The sequence below is a fragment of the Gavialis gangeticus genome, unplaced genomic scaffold, assembly GCF_001723915.1.
Source record: "Gavialis gangeticus isolate Ggan-Ray unplaced genomic scaffold, GavGan_comp1, whole genome shotgun sequence".
In the NCBI taxonomy this organism is placed as follows: Eukaryota; Metazoa; Chordata; order Crocodylia; family Gavialidae; genus Gavialis; species Gavialis gangeticus.
This window is the reverse complement of record NW_017729024.1, coordinates 176,239,282-176,252,930: the sequence shown is the minus strand read 5'-3', so window position 1 is coordinate 176,252,930 and position 13,649 is coordinate 176,239,282. Positions and strand designations below refer to the sequence as shown.

Genomic DNA, 13,649 nt, shown 5'->3' with positions numbered 1-13,649 from the left:
GTATGTGTGGATATGTGGGGTGTGGGTGGGTATGGGGTTTGTGGTGTTTCTACTGACTAGCACTTTGTTCTACCAGCTAAGACCATTTTAAAATGTTTTTGGGTACATTTCTAGCTAAGCTTCTGGCTGCACTTCTGTTATATTCACTGCCCTCTAAACTCATTCATGAAATAAAAAAGGCTTGGGTGGTATGGGTAGGGAGAAAGTAGTAGATTTGGAGATATTTGACAATGTCCTCATTAAAAGGCAAAGCAGAAAGGCTTTGCAAAAGACCTGGGTGTAAGAGGAGGAGAGAAGAGGGGAGAGAAATAAATGTTTTCACTGGCTGTTTTTTGTTTTCAATGGCAGGTGTAGTTTGGAACCTTTTAGGTCTGGTCCTGAACTGCTGACAGATTAGTGGCATTTAGGCATTTCTGAATTTCCTCATGAGAGGGCAAGCTCTAGAGTTTTGGGTGCGGAGACCAGTTTTCTGAAATATACTGATAACTGTAGGGTGACCATATTTCTCGAGTATCAGAATAGGACACCTGAAAAGTATGTATGTATGTGGGGGGGGTGTTACCTAAGTGCTTCATTTCCCAGGGTCCTCTAACATCTCACAACTCAAGCTTGCCCCTGCTTTCAGGCATGCTTAGCTGTCTCTGATCTGTGGTGCCAGCTCCATGTGCCAAAAAGGGAGTTGGGAGGGGGGAAGCAGAGCACTGCGGGATGCCAGAGGACCAGCAACCTCATATTGCTACTCCTTGCTGTAGGGTTTTGAAAACAAGGCAAAATTGTTCATCTCAACAAATAGGCAGGCTGTCCTGGGACTGGTGTTTAAAATGGGACAGTCATGGCAAAAATGGGATGTATGGTCACCCTATAACTGATCTGAGAACTTGGAGGGTTTAGCATTAAGCTGGTTCTGGGCATTTGTCATAAAGGTGATATAGCAAAAAAATTAAGAGGGTCCAGTTACTTCAGGGCTGGAAGGGAGAAAGGTTTGGGCAAGGTTCAGGTCTCTACATTATTCTCCCATCTTATGGGATCAGTGTGGTCAGCCTTTGGGGTAGGCAGATCGTAAGGGTATGTAGGGAGCCACTTGGTGCATACTTGTGAATGCAGCTCGCCCTGATCTATAACATACTGGCATTTACTAAGGATTGTTTGCTGTGGCTGTCAGACATTTCAGTTGTATTTGCCATAGAATAGATGACAAAACAGGCTTGTTCTTTGGCTAAAAGTCTTAATGCAGGTAGTGCTGATAAGATGGCGTAGGGCTCCGTCCTGAAAACTCGGTTCCTCCATTTATCCACAGCACACAGTGTGGGAAACAGTAATGCAGATTTCTTGTTATTATCTTGCTAATATACCTTAAACCCTAGTCTAGAGGGGGAATTTATTCCAGAGCTCAGTCATTTTTAAAGCATCTCTGAGACTACCTAGAGCCTTGCCGCAGCCTTCTTGGGTGTTATATGTGTGAGGATACATGAATGGTACTGTGGCCATCGGTTTATTTGAGTGGTTATCACACACTTAGGGCATAAGGATGGCTTAGTGAGATTCAAACTGGCATCATAGAAATGAAAAAAAAATATTGCAGTGTTTTTATGAGGTTTCAAATTCCTTAATTATGAAGGAGCCACAGAACCAGATGGGGTCTATCGAAAGTGTTTTGGAACTTTCCATGACATATTCTAATGGTCCAATAAACTTTTTTAAAGAGGAGCAATGAGGATATGAAAAGCTGTAATAATGGATTGAAAGAATAAAGGCTGAGAAACTGTGTAGTGTTCTTTTCCTTATAATCAGATTTTTTTTCCTTCTGTGGTTGGCTTCCCTGGAGTCATTATTTACGTGCTCTGTTTCCTTTTGATCTAGATAAGCTGTTGCCGAGCCATCATGGGGCGCTCTGGTTACATCTGATGCATTACTGTGAATCGTGCACAGCTCCAAAAATGCCAGAGTTCATTCTTTATACCTTCCATACTGAATTCACCAGACTTCCGTGGAAGGAAATGCACCCAGACCAGATGCTCATGGAAGAATTCTTTAAAGTAAGCATCTAACGTGGATTGAAAGAAAACAGTGTCAACTTGGTTAATGAAGACTTGAAATTAGATGAGGGCCAATTAATACATCTTTAGGTTTATTCTAGAATATTAGTAATAGTATTAGATTATGTTCTTATCGTCGAATCAAAACAGTGGTTCAGGTCCTAATGCTATGGAGGGTCATGAAAAGTCACTTGATGAAATATATAGCTCAGGGCTGCATGGAGGTATTTAGCCTTTGGAGAGGGGCTGGCTTTCAGACGTGCTGCTTTTGTCAGTGCTTTGCTTTGGCTGGATTAGGTATTCACCTGCTCAGAGGCTTGGCTGTGAGTTATGAATCCCGTGCATTTTATAGGGAGCTTAGGTGCTGAACTCTGGCTCTGGACTCCACTCCGAAAATCTTGCGCCACTGTAGGCCAATTCCATTCTATGCATGTGGGCCTATCTAATGTGGAAGATCACACAGCATGGATGCGATGGGAGAGAGATGAAGCCTGGTTCTTCTGTAGGTCAACTGAATGCTCTAACCATTGGAACATCCTTCATTTCCCTTGATATCGTTTTTATTTGTTTGCATTGTAGTAGCAACCTTAGAGCCTCAGTCGTGGACTGGGCTGCCTCTGTACTAGGCACTGAGCAAACAGCAAAAAATATCCCTGCCTCAGAGAGTTTTACAGCTGAAGCATAAGATCAAAGGTGCAGCAGTCAGGTAGGAGAGTGTAAAGATGCAATGCAGGGAAGCAGCAGCCTCAGCCCGCAAGCTGCCTAACCGTTGTCCCAGTATAGAAACCGAGACATAGTTTTTAACGGTCAGTTCAGATCTAGGCTTTCAGATAGTACAGCAATGAAGATTGATAAATGAGAAGTAGAAAATGTGACACTGGATAATAATCAAATTATATCGAAGATTTCGGAAAGAATTGGCTTTAAATGCAAAATCCAGATTTATAATGCATAGTTTAAAATGAGTTGAGAAAAGAAGCATTGATTTTTATTTTTTTTATAAATGCAGGCAATACAAGTAATATCATTCCACAGAGGTATAAAATTAATATTGTCCTTACTGAGCTGATGATCATGGCGTCTTTCATTTCCAAGATGGTGGCTTCCAATAAGTGTTTATAAAGTTGGAGTTCATATGGTGGGAGGGGCTTGGATTAGATCCTTCTGAGGCATTACCACGTTTCTATGGGTACTGGCTTATCCCCACACATCTAAAATTGTAACTGCGTATCTTAGCCTTCTTTAAAAAGAAGTAACTAGCAGTCGCAGTTTTGCAGCCGAAGGTGTGCAATAATCCAAATAATTCCCCTTGATAAGAAATCGCCTGATCTTGGTGACCTGGGCCATCTCTCTGTGGGAAGTTTTGCAGGCAGAGGCTATGTTTTCTGGACAGTAAAGGGCAGAAAGGAGTTGTATATATATCAGATTGGCTGAGCTCCTGTTAACTAGCTCAATTAATGCTCCTGCTGTTTAATTGCATAGTTGATACTGTGCATGGGTGTCTTTTTGTTTCAGCTTTAAATAAATAAAGGTCCCAATCTGTTTTCTCCTAGGTGGAAAGAGGCAGTCCCAAGAGCTGTTTCTTATTCTTGGGTTCTCTTTTATGTGAAATAAACTGGGTCAGTGTCCTGTCAGATGCTTGGAATCCCAGCCCACTCCCTGAAACGCACAGCATGATTGTCTGTCTGCTGTATATGATGGTCCTGCTAGCAAAGGAGGAGCAACTGCTGAGCAAAGAGGTAATTTGGAAAAAGATTTTTTTAAGCAGATCAGATTACTTTACTGACCTGGTTTTGCCTGAAGACACGAGGATTAGAAATGCGCAGAAGTCACTGAAGATGATAACTGCGACATTTAACAGTAATTGTATTAATGGTTGAAGACCAGAAAATGTGCCCTATAGGGCACTGACAACGGTTCAGCAGAGATAAAGTAATACAGAGATCTTGTATGCATTGATCTCCACCTTAGCTGTCATTACTAAGCAATCAAGCAAGCATACAAAACCTGTTTGAACTACAGTGTTCTGGTAAAAGAAATTCTGCAAACTGTTTCTAGACCATGCACCATTGTCTTTCTCTTGTAGCTACTTATCTGTCCCCTGTTATCGTATAAAGTAAGTACTTCACTATCTCAAAACTTTCACTTCAGAGTGAATTTGACTTCTGAATACTGAACTGAAACACAAACCATTGCACAGGGAGTCTGTGATAGAACAAGATGTTGAAGTTGGGTTACCTAGCTGGCAGGCTAGTGTTCTGATCTCCTTTACAGCATCTCTCGGGACACCTTTGAGTTAAGAGTCTGACTGAGTGGGGTGTGCTAACTGTCCAGATATTCCCCCACAGTTTCCCTATATCATGTGTAATAAGAATGTTTCATTATTATGGTCTGTTCTGTGAGAGTAAGTATTGATGTGTTTTTGTATTTTATCAGTGTTGCATTTGTCATGGGGCGTCTGTACACACCATGGGGTTTAATCCTAATTAAATTAAATAGGTTTATAAAATTTAAACAGGTTTATTTTAGAGTGTTGCATGAGTGTTTGCACACACTAGGTTTCCAGACAAATTAAGCTTTGGAGCATTGCATCAGTGTTTCCACACACTTGGTTTTCAAATGAATTAAGTCCAGTCCCCAGCTGGTGCCACAGGACAGCAGGAAGAGCTAGTGCTGCTCCTCCCCCCCCATGCCGTGCTATGCAGGTGTGGGAGCACAGGCAAATGGCACAGTCAAAAAAAAAAAAAAAATAGCAATTCAAAAGTGGAAGCAATTTGAAGGGATGAAGTACAAAAAAGTCTCGGCGCCAGTTGGTGGACATTGAGGCTTATTACAGGTCTTTGAGTGCCTTTGTGTTTGCACACAACAAATCCATGGATGTGACGCTTTAATTTGCCGTGAGCCAAACTAAATTATGTCCAAGGAGTTTTACTTTAATGTGCCAGAAAGACTTTTAAAGTGTCTGGAAAACCCACTTGTGCAAACAGTCATGTCATTGCAGCGCAAGAAAGGGCAAAAAATGTGGTGTGTACAAAGCCCCATGATGTCTCTGAATTGAGTTTCACTATTATTTTTAATCTACCTGCATTCACAGCATTAGAGGGGGGCAAACTTTGATATATCCAGCTAGAAAAGTCTGTCTTCTTTCTAAGAAAACACCAGCCCTCCCCTCCGTAAAGGAGACAGGCTGAAGATTTTTCTCACTTGGTAAGCTATGAATTTTACAGTTAGAAGTAGGACACAGCAGTATTCCAGAAAGTGCCAAAACCTGTCAGGCTACTGTGCATTGCTTACAAGAGAACAATTATTCCTTCCCTGGGTAAGAAGTGGTTGCAAAAGCAGTGAGTGGTTGAGGATTCTGTGGCTTTCCCAGAGTTGTAGAGCATAAGTATGTTTTATTAGAGGGTAAAAGAACCACTTTAACTGTATATATCTGCTTCAGTTATTGCTTTTCCTTTTATAGTTTTAGGATTCTTACTTGTGAAGTCTGGGATCCTCTGTAGCCATACTAAGCCACAGACAGGCATTACACTTTGTGCTGGGAGAAAAGCCTAAGGGTTCAGGTGACCCAAAGAGCAGCCCTGTAGTGCCCTGTGGCTGGAAAGCTTGCCTATGTATCTGTCCAGCCTGGGGCTGGAACTTTTATGCTCCAATTCCTGGGCTGTTTTTTCTGGTGGGAGGAATTTCACATGAGAAATTCTTACCATGAGAAATGAATGTCTGCCCATGGCTTTAGTCTTGCTCGTTAGCTTAGTCCCTAATTAAATGAGTCTCTCTCCACCTTTGCATCCCTGTTTATGGAAGTGCCTTGCCCTACAAGCATATACATTAAATGTATCATTTCCAGAGTTCTTGTGCAGCAGGAATATATAGAAAGCGAAACGGCAATGTTTGTTTTGAAGCCCTGGGATCATAGGAACATAGAAAAGTTGAGGTGGAAGGAACCTCACAGTGTCATCTAGTCCAGCCCCCTGCTCAAGGCAGAATCATCTGCGACTAAACCATCCTAGCCAAGTATCAAACCTGCTTTTGAAAGTTTCCAAGGATGATGGAGGCTGCAGAACTTCTTTAGGTGGCCTATTCCAATTCTGATCACTCTCATAATCAGAAAGTTCCTTCTAAACTGACTGTCACGAAAGACCAGCTGACTGGTCAAGGGACCACTTTTTGCTTTGACTGCGGAAGTGCTTGCTGGTATTCATACCCGCACCAGTCCAGCTGCCAGACTGGTTAGTGTGTGCTGTTTTGAGGGGAAGCCAGCATGGGTGAATACCCATAGCCCACCATTCATAATTTTTAATGAATGAGAAATAATGATAAAAGCACACCTAATGAGGGCGGCGGCCATTTTAGCTTCAGGGCTGCCCGTATAAACAGGGCAGTTCTGCTGCTGGAGGCCAGGCAACATTGCCAGGCTGGAGGACTGCTGATATCTGGAGGTAAGGGAGGAGCTGTAGGGGACGGATTGGAGGCTCCTGGTCCTGGTATGACCTAACTGCACCCTGCCGGGAGCGAGTGGCCTGGTGGGGCTCCCAGTGGTGCGGGAGCCCCCAGGAAATGCCAGGCCAATTACCACCCTGGTGAAAGGCAGGTTGCGGTGCCTTAACCCCTAGCCCCCACGACTGGGTGGGTTACCCCTTTGTTGGAGGGTCAGGAAGGTGGACCCCATGGTGAAAGAGTAAGGGCCATAGACTCAGGCCTGTCTAAGTTTCCCCTGACTGGGCCATGCTGGGGCCAGGACCAGAAGGATCAAGGGGCCTGGGGCCCACTGTGAGGGATGCCCAAGAGCTGAGGGCCTGGGGTCCCGACTGGCCTGGAGGTGGGCCAGGGCTAGTGAGCCAATGGTCCCGGGGGCGGGGACCACACCCGAAGGGGATCAGCTCAGGGAGCTATGTTGCCTGGTATGGTGGCGGAAGAGACCACCTGAGGGGAGGAATCCAGGTGGGGTTCAATTAGGAGGATTGTGGGGCCCAGTGTGGGGGCCGGTGATAGTGAGAACATCGTGATGCCATCTGCGAGGCTTGGGCTGTGGTGTAGGGGAGGAAAGAAGCCGCAGATAGCACTCCCTGGCATTGGGGCAGTAAATGGGCAGCCTCCTGCTTAATTAACATCCATTAATTAATTATACCAACAAGGCGTGCTGGGCGAGAACGTGGGCGGGTAGCCCAGGAAGAGGTGGGCAGACTGCAGGGAAAGCGGCTGCGAGGAGGCTCCCTGTTATACACACACATTTTTTTTTTAAATAGCAAGACAGAAGCCTCTTCAAAAAGAGCTTTCAAGGGATTTGGTGTCTTCAGCACCTGAGAGAGGCATACAGATATTCAGGTTAGTGTAGGATGAGGGAGATCTTCCTGGTAGGCATTGATATAACTTTCTTGCAGAAGGGAACTGATTCGTCTGCAAGAAATCCCTTAAATGGTCTCCACCTATAGTCAGTGACAACCCCCAGGATGGCTCTGAGTAGCTGTGTACAAACCTGATTTCCTGGACCCTGTGCAGGACTCAGCTCGGCTGGGCTGAGTTGCCTTCCCCAGCCTGATCAATCGCAGCGCTGGGGAGGGGAACTGAGCGATCGGACTGAGTTCCCTTGCCCAGCTCCCCGGTCCCTGGTGGCAGCACTCAGCTTGCCTCCCTCATCTGGCAGGCGGATCAGGGGCCCACAATCCTGGGAGGACTGGCACAGCCCCCGCAGTCCTCCTGGGGTTGCGGGCCCCTGATCTGCCTGCTGGAGGAGAGGCTGTTTCGAGCTTCCCCATTACAGCCTATGGGTGAAACGTTGAAACAGCGTCACTGTTTCGACAAAACACAACAGTGGTTTCGAATCTGAACGAAATTCAAAACGAAAAGCTGTTCCCTGGAAACCTCAAAACAGAAGTCGAAACGGAATGGTGCCGTTTCGCAGAGCCCTAATGTTTAGTTTTCCTGACCTGTGACCATGTGAGGGAAGGGCTTGGGACCAATCTTGTAAATCCTGGCTGTCCCTGCTGGGCTGTCTCGGTAACAAATGCAAATATGCACAGGCCCGTGATTGCCCTGGTACCATGGTAGAATTGTTTGTTCGTGCAAAGGCTGTGCCTCTGGCTGGATGTCTGTATCGATCTTTTTGTTCAGTCTCCTGCTATGACCTTGGAGGGCTGGTTCCAGGCCAGGTTGTTTGTAGTGACTGCACAGCAGACCTGCCTGGCTGCAGGGCTTCTCTTGATTACAATTATTTTAGTTAACGTAGGGGAAGCAGAGGCTCCATATACTGTAAAAACTGTTTTCAGGCACTGATGATTCTGATCTTGTGGGCTCAGATGCTCCCTGGTGCCACCAGTGGATCTTTGTCTTCCTCAAGTCTTCAGAAGGCTCTTCTTGGAGATGCTTCCCCCACTCCATTTAAAAACATGTCTGAACTTTTTTTATTATTTGTATTTTCCTGCGGTATATTCATGATAGACTAATTAGCCTGCCAAATCTGGATACTGCCCACACCTGCAGCCGTCCCAGACAAAGGGCTGCTTAAAGAAGGAAAATGTTATTAAACAAGGACCTAAAAGCAAGCCATTCCAATGCAGAAGCCAAGGTGTAATCATCAAGGAGTACAAAAAGATAAATGTGGAAATATCTCTTCACTAGCTAGACATAAATAAACTCAACCTTTATGCTTTTATAGCATGACATAAGAAAAAAATCTGCTCCTCAGCCCCAGCATGTTTGCTGTGAAGTTATTTACAACCACCTTTGCTGCAGACATACAGTTGCTTCTACAAATACTTGTTTCCGACCATAAAATTCTTCCCAAGGTGACACCTGTGGAGTAAGTAGCAGCGTGTTGCAGTGATGCAGCACTTCCAAGACCACTGGCATCTCCAAGCTGGCCCAGCTGCCTGTGCAACTCCTTTGTCAGAGGTCACAGCATCTCTTGAATGTTGTCCAACCGGCTGTCTTGGAGTTTATTCTGTGTCTGATATTCGAGATTTTCTCATGTCTGATGTTCCATCAGCACCCACGTCCTACTTTATGGTTGCCTTTATTTGTCTGATAGAGAAAAGAAGTTCATTGCAAGCACTGCAATTTAGCAGCAGCAGGTTTTGAAAGGTTCCTTGCAGAACCCTAAGACTGGTAAGGCTAAATCTTGCACAGTATTACCCATTATTCTTTTTATAGCTCTTGAGCTCTACCTTTGAGGGCACTGTGAATCTCCCAGAAGTTTTGTCATGGCTTATTGGTCAGCTCTCTGCAGGGATCAGTCTTCTATTTATCCAGTGGCATGAGGTGTTCTGGCTTACACAGTCAGCATGGCTTCTGTTTCCAACTTCAAAATAAGTCTTGGAACAAAACACAGCCTTGCAGTCCTTCTGGTTATTTTGTCATTTTGCAGGTCTGTCTTAAACTGTAAAATGTAGTAGGTGCAGGTGCATGCAAGCCAGCCCTCAGGGGTTCTGCCAAGTTCTGGGGCAGTTGGTGTAAGTATCCTTGTTAGTGATAGCATCCTACTTTCACTCTGGGAATCCCCTCTGATCTAATCTAAATGTTCTAGATTGATTTTTACCCTACTGATGTTATGAATATTGGTAAAAAGAATTTATAACTAATTTTTTTTTCAATCTTCAGGAGTCTCCGCTAATTAACCTCCTTGGACAGACAAGCTCCCTTCCCTGGCAACTTGTGGGCATTTCCTCTTATCAAAGCATCATCAACTACTTTAGCAGTCATTATCCTCCTTCCATCATTCTCACCAAGGACACTGCAGCTGAGCTGATAGTGAAACTCTTGAAAATCTCAGCTGGCTTTGGTTCTGCTTCTGACAGTCACATACATCTTGTAAGTACTGACAGATGACTTTGGAAAGTCTCTGGCCTCTTTGGGAATATGTTCTAGTGGTCTCTCATGTTGTGTGGCCTTGTGTTCCATAAGAATAGTACTGAGGGTGTAATTACTTTTGTTAAAATATTAACAGGATGTGACACTGAAATGCCGAGCCTATGTTAAGCAGGTGGTCCAGTTCCTCAGCATCCTGGAACAAAATGGGAAAATAACCCTTTCAATTCTGGAGCAAGAAATGTCCAAAGTCTTAGATGATATTGTCATCTTTAACCCTCCGGGTAGGTATTAAGAAAGCAGCATGGCTGTTAAGGTTGTCAGGATATGTCATTTTTATGTAGCTACATTTTAAAACTATTTACTGCTTTTACAGTACATTGGATAGTTCCACCGTAGATGTTTGGCTCTCTTGACCATGTAATTTCATCAGTTATTTGTATTACCATGGTGCGTAGGAGACCTAATAGTAGACCAGGACTACATCTGTGTTCAAACACCGATCAAAAGGATAGTCACTGTCCCCAAGAGCTTATAGTCTGCATACAAGGAGATAACAGATGGATGCAGATAATTGTATTGGAGGTAGAGCTTGAAAGAAGACTGTGATCTAGTATGGGGCTTGTTAAATGTACATTGTGGTGAATTCTAAGTGCTGAAATGGTGAATGAGAAGCTAAAAATCAGCTTAAAAACCATGAGATGTAGAAAATAGCACTTTTGGAGGGTTTTTCCTTGCTGTCTGGTGCTCAAACCCTTATCATTCGTGTTTTCAAGCTACCTTTTTTCATATTTTTAAATGAACACTGAAACCCTCATATAATCACCTCATACCTGGAAGAGAGGGAGTTTTAAGAAAAAAATCCACACAGAAGGCACCCAGGAAAACGTAAAAGAATCTGCAGTATGAGAGTGGATAATACTGTACAGTATACCACACTAGCAAAATACTTTATACTAGTGTAGGCAAACTGCCCTCTTTAAAGGGGATTGGAAGCTGTGCGGAGAAGCATAGGAAAGAGAGCCCACAAACAGGGCATCATAGAAGAGGTAGGGTTGTGTGCACATACACACATGCATGGTTATTGGAGGCAGGAGGAGCAAGATATCCACCTCTTGCAGCACCCACCAGAAAAGGGGATATTGGGAAAGGGCAGTTGGAATATGTGTAGAGATGCACTTTTTCACAAGTGAAAAGCAAGGTGGTGTGCATCTGATTCATCAGACACCTGAAAATTAGAAGGTGATAGAAAAAAGGTGGACTTCCTTAGAGGAGCCTCCAATGACACCACCTTCCCTTTTCCCAGCAGCTGGGATGGGAGAGCTGCACTGCCCCAAAACGTTGCTCAGATGGAGCCTTCGTTTTTCCTATCTGCTCACGGCTTGCAGATGTCTGGTAAAATCCTTGTGCCTTCATGTGGCGGTCTGAGCACAGCACTGTGAAGCTGGAAATCCCTGTGTTTCCAGACCTAGCTGGCTGCATCCCTGCTGAACCAGGCTGAAAGGGATACTCCTTCCAGGGCATTAGTATGTATCAGTCTGTAAAAATGACATTACCACATTTAATTTCCTGATGTGAAAAGTACAATTCAGGGATAAGAATCACAAGCTTTATGCACTTAAAGGAGTATGCCCTGATTTATGGAATGCCAGTGCATTCTAGGGAAGGATTAGCATCTCTATTTTATAGATTGGGAGCTGAAGTAAGGAGCTTGTCCTTGGTCACGCAGTAAATCTGTTGCAACGGCAAGAATTAAAATTGATCTGCCTGGGTCTCAGTTCAGGCTTGAGGCAAAAGAACTTCCTCATTCCTGTTCGCTCCTCTCCCCCTTTTCTGATTTTTCAGACATGGATATGCAGACTCGTCATATGGCACTCAGCAGCCTCTTTACAGAAGCCCTGATGATGATGAACAATGCCAGCGTTACAACCGCAGAGTCGCTGCGGGGCAGCTTACGAAGATGGACTGATACGAAAGTGCACGGTCTCCTAGTGTTGCCCCTTCTCACAGCTGCATGTCAGAGCCTGGCGTCAGTCCGCCATATGGCAGAGACCACTGAAGCTTGTATCGCAGCTTACTTCAGTGAAGGTAAGAGACAACTTCTTGCTCTGTCATTCATGATCCATTCTGAGCTAAGACTAAATAGTCATTTTCATATGTCTACTAAATAGCTTCTCAGGTCATAGCTTCAGGTTACTCCAATAGCTTTAATTTTTGGGTTAATTTTGTTTCATTTAAGCACTCTCCATCTGTGCATCTAACCTAGACAGAGAAGTCATGGAAAGTGGTGGCGTTCAGTTTTGAAGTTCCTTTAGTCTTAACTTGGCACTTTCTTAGAACTGCTTTTTTGTCCATGACCCACTTAGTAAAATCAGCTTGTTCTATGTGATGGATATCTGTTCTTTTTTTCTAGGGGAGAGTAATTTTTTGCATTATAGAGAATCTTTTATGGAAAAAAATTATGGGATTTAATAGAGAAGGATAAACTCCTCTGGAAGTTTCTACAGCTATTCTTGCAGTTATGTCCCTTCTGTGGGTTTTTGTGGGCTGGTTTAAAAAAAAATCCTAAGCGTCTGTGGTCTATCAAATTCTCTAGGTTGTTAAAGTAATTTCTTTGAAATCAGAGTGACTGCCATCCCATTCCGTGCTGTAAATTTTAACTCCACTTGAGAGAGATCCTTAGACCCCCGTTACCCCGTCTCTAGAATTTATTAAATTAATACTGGTGTGAGGCTAGAAAATGTCCCACCTTGACCTCAGTGAGATGAAACACCACCAGCCTACTAATTTGTGTTCATCTCCAGCTGCCTCGAGTTAAGTATTTTGAAGCTTTGGAGAACAGCTGCCATGGTGTGCATTTTTTTTTTGATTTAAAGAAATATAGTCAGATTTTAAGTTTTATCCTGTCCTAGAACTAGTTTAGCAAATACATCTTACTCTGCATTTATTCTCTCCTCTCACTTTTGTTTTAAGAATTTCCTCTCAACCAGAACTTAGGCTGGGGTCCCATACTCGCTTCCCTTCAAGTTCCTGAACTCACAATGGAAGAATTTCTACAGGAGTGTTTGTCTCTGGGGAGCTATCTGACCCTGTATGTCTACATGCTTCAGTGTTTAAACACTGACCAGACTCTGACCAATGAACTGAAAATGCTGCGGACTGTCAGCAAATGGTTGGAACAAGTGTATCCAAGGTAGTTAAATTTTTTTGGTTGACAGTAATGATGCCCAGCTCTTATATCGTGCTTTTTCATCAGCAGATCTCAGCGTATTTTGAGAAGAAAATCAGTGCAGCCATTTGGTCTGGGTATAAGCGTATCACCTGACTCACTCCAGCTCAGCCTCTGACCTACAGAACAATAGAAAAGTAGGGCTGGAAAGGATGTCAAGAGGTCATTTAGTCCATGGCCCTTCTTGGGGCAGGATCACCCCTGTCTAAATCATTCTAGACAAAAGTTTATCTAACCTTCTCCAACTACTTGCAAGGGTGGCAATTCCACAAGCTCTCTAGCTACTCTGTTCAAATATTTAACTACCCTTATAGTGAGAGAGATCTTCCCAATATCTAACCTAAATTTCCCTTGCAATTTAAGCCTATAATATCTTGTCTTGTCCCAGGCAGCCACAGAGAATAGTCTGTCGCCATCCTTTTCATAACCACTTTTCAGGTCATTGAAGACTTAACAACCCTCCCTCGGTTTTCTCTTTCCTAGTCATTTCAGCAAGTGATTTTTAGCTGATTTTGGGGGATTTGTCACATTCTGAATATTAAACTTGATGCAGCCGATTTTTTTTTTTCTTTTTTAATTGC

At 43.8% G+C, this 13,649-nt stretch overlaps 1 protein-coding gene across 4 annotated transcripts in view; it reads left to right on the top strand.

Moving 5' to 3' along the window:
• The window catches only part of EPG5 (ectopic P-granules autophagy protein 5 homolog), a 99,697-nt gene that overhangs the window by 73,855 nt on the left and 12,193 nt on the right, over nt 1–13,649 (top strand). For 3 of the 4 annotated variants that reach the window (XM_019518108.1, XM_019518106.1, XM_019518110.1), the window contains 6 exons: nt 1,861–2,036; nt 3,590–3,775; nt 9,633–9,842; nt 9,979–10,123; nt 11,685–11,927; nt 12,813–13,032. In XM_019518108.1, coding sequence (XP_019373653.1) covers nt 1,861–2,036; nt 3,590–3,775; nt 9,633–9,842; nt 9,979–10,123; nt 11,685–11,927; nt 12,813–13,032 — 1,180 coding nt within the window. The remainder of the gene's footprint in view (nt 1–1,860; nt 2,037–3,589; nt 3,776–9,632; nt 9,843–9,978; nt 10,124–11,684; nt 11,928–12,812; nt 13,033–13,649) is intronic. The other variant, XM_019518109.1, reaches the window with a different exon arrangement.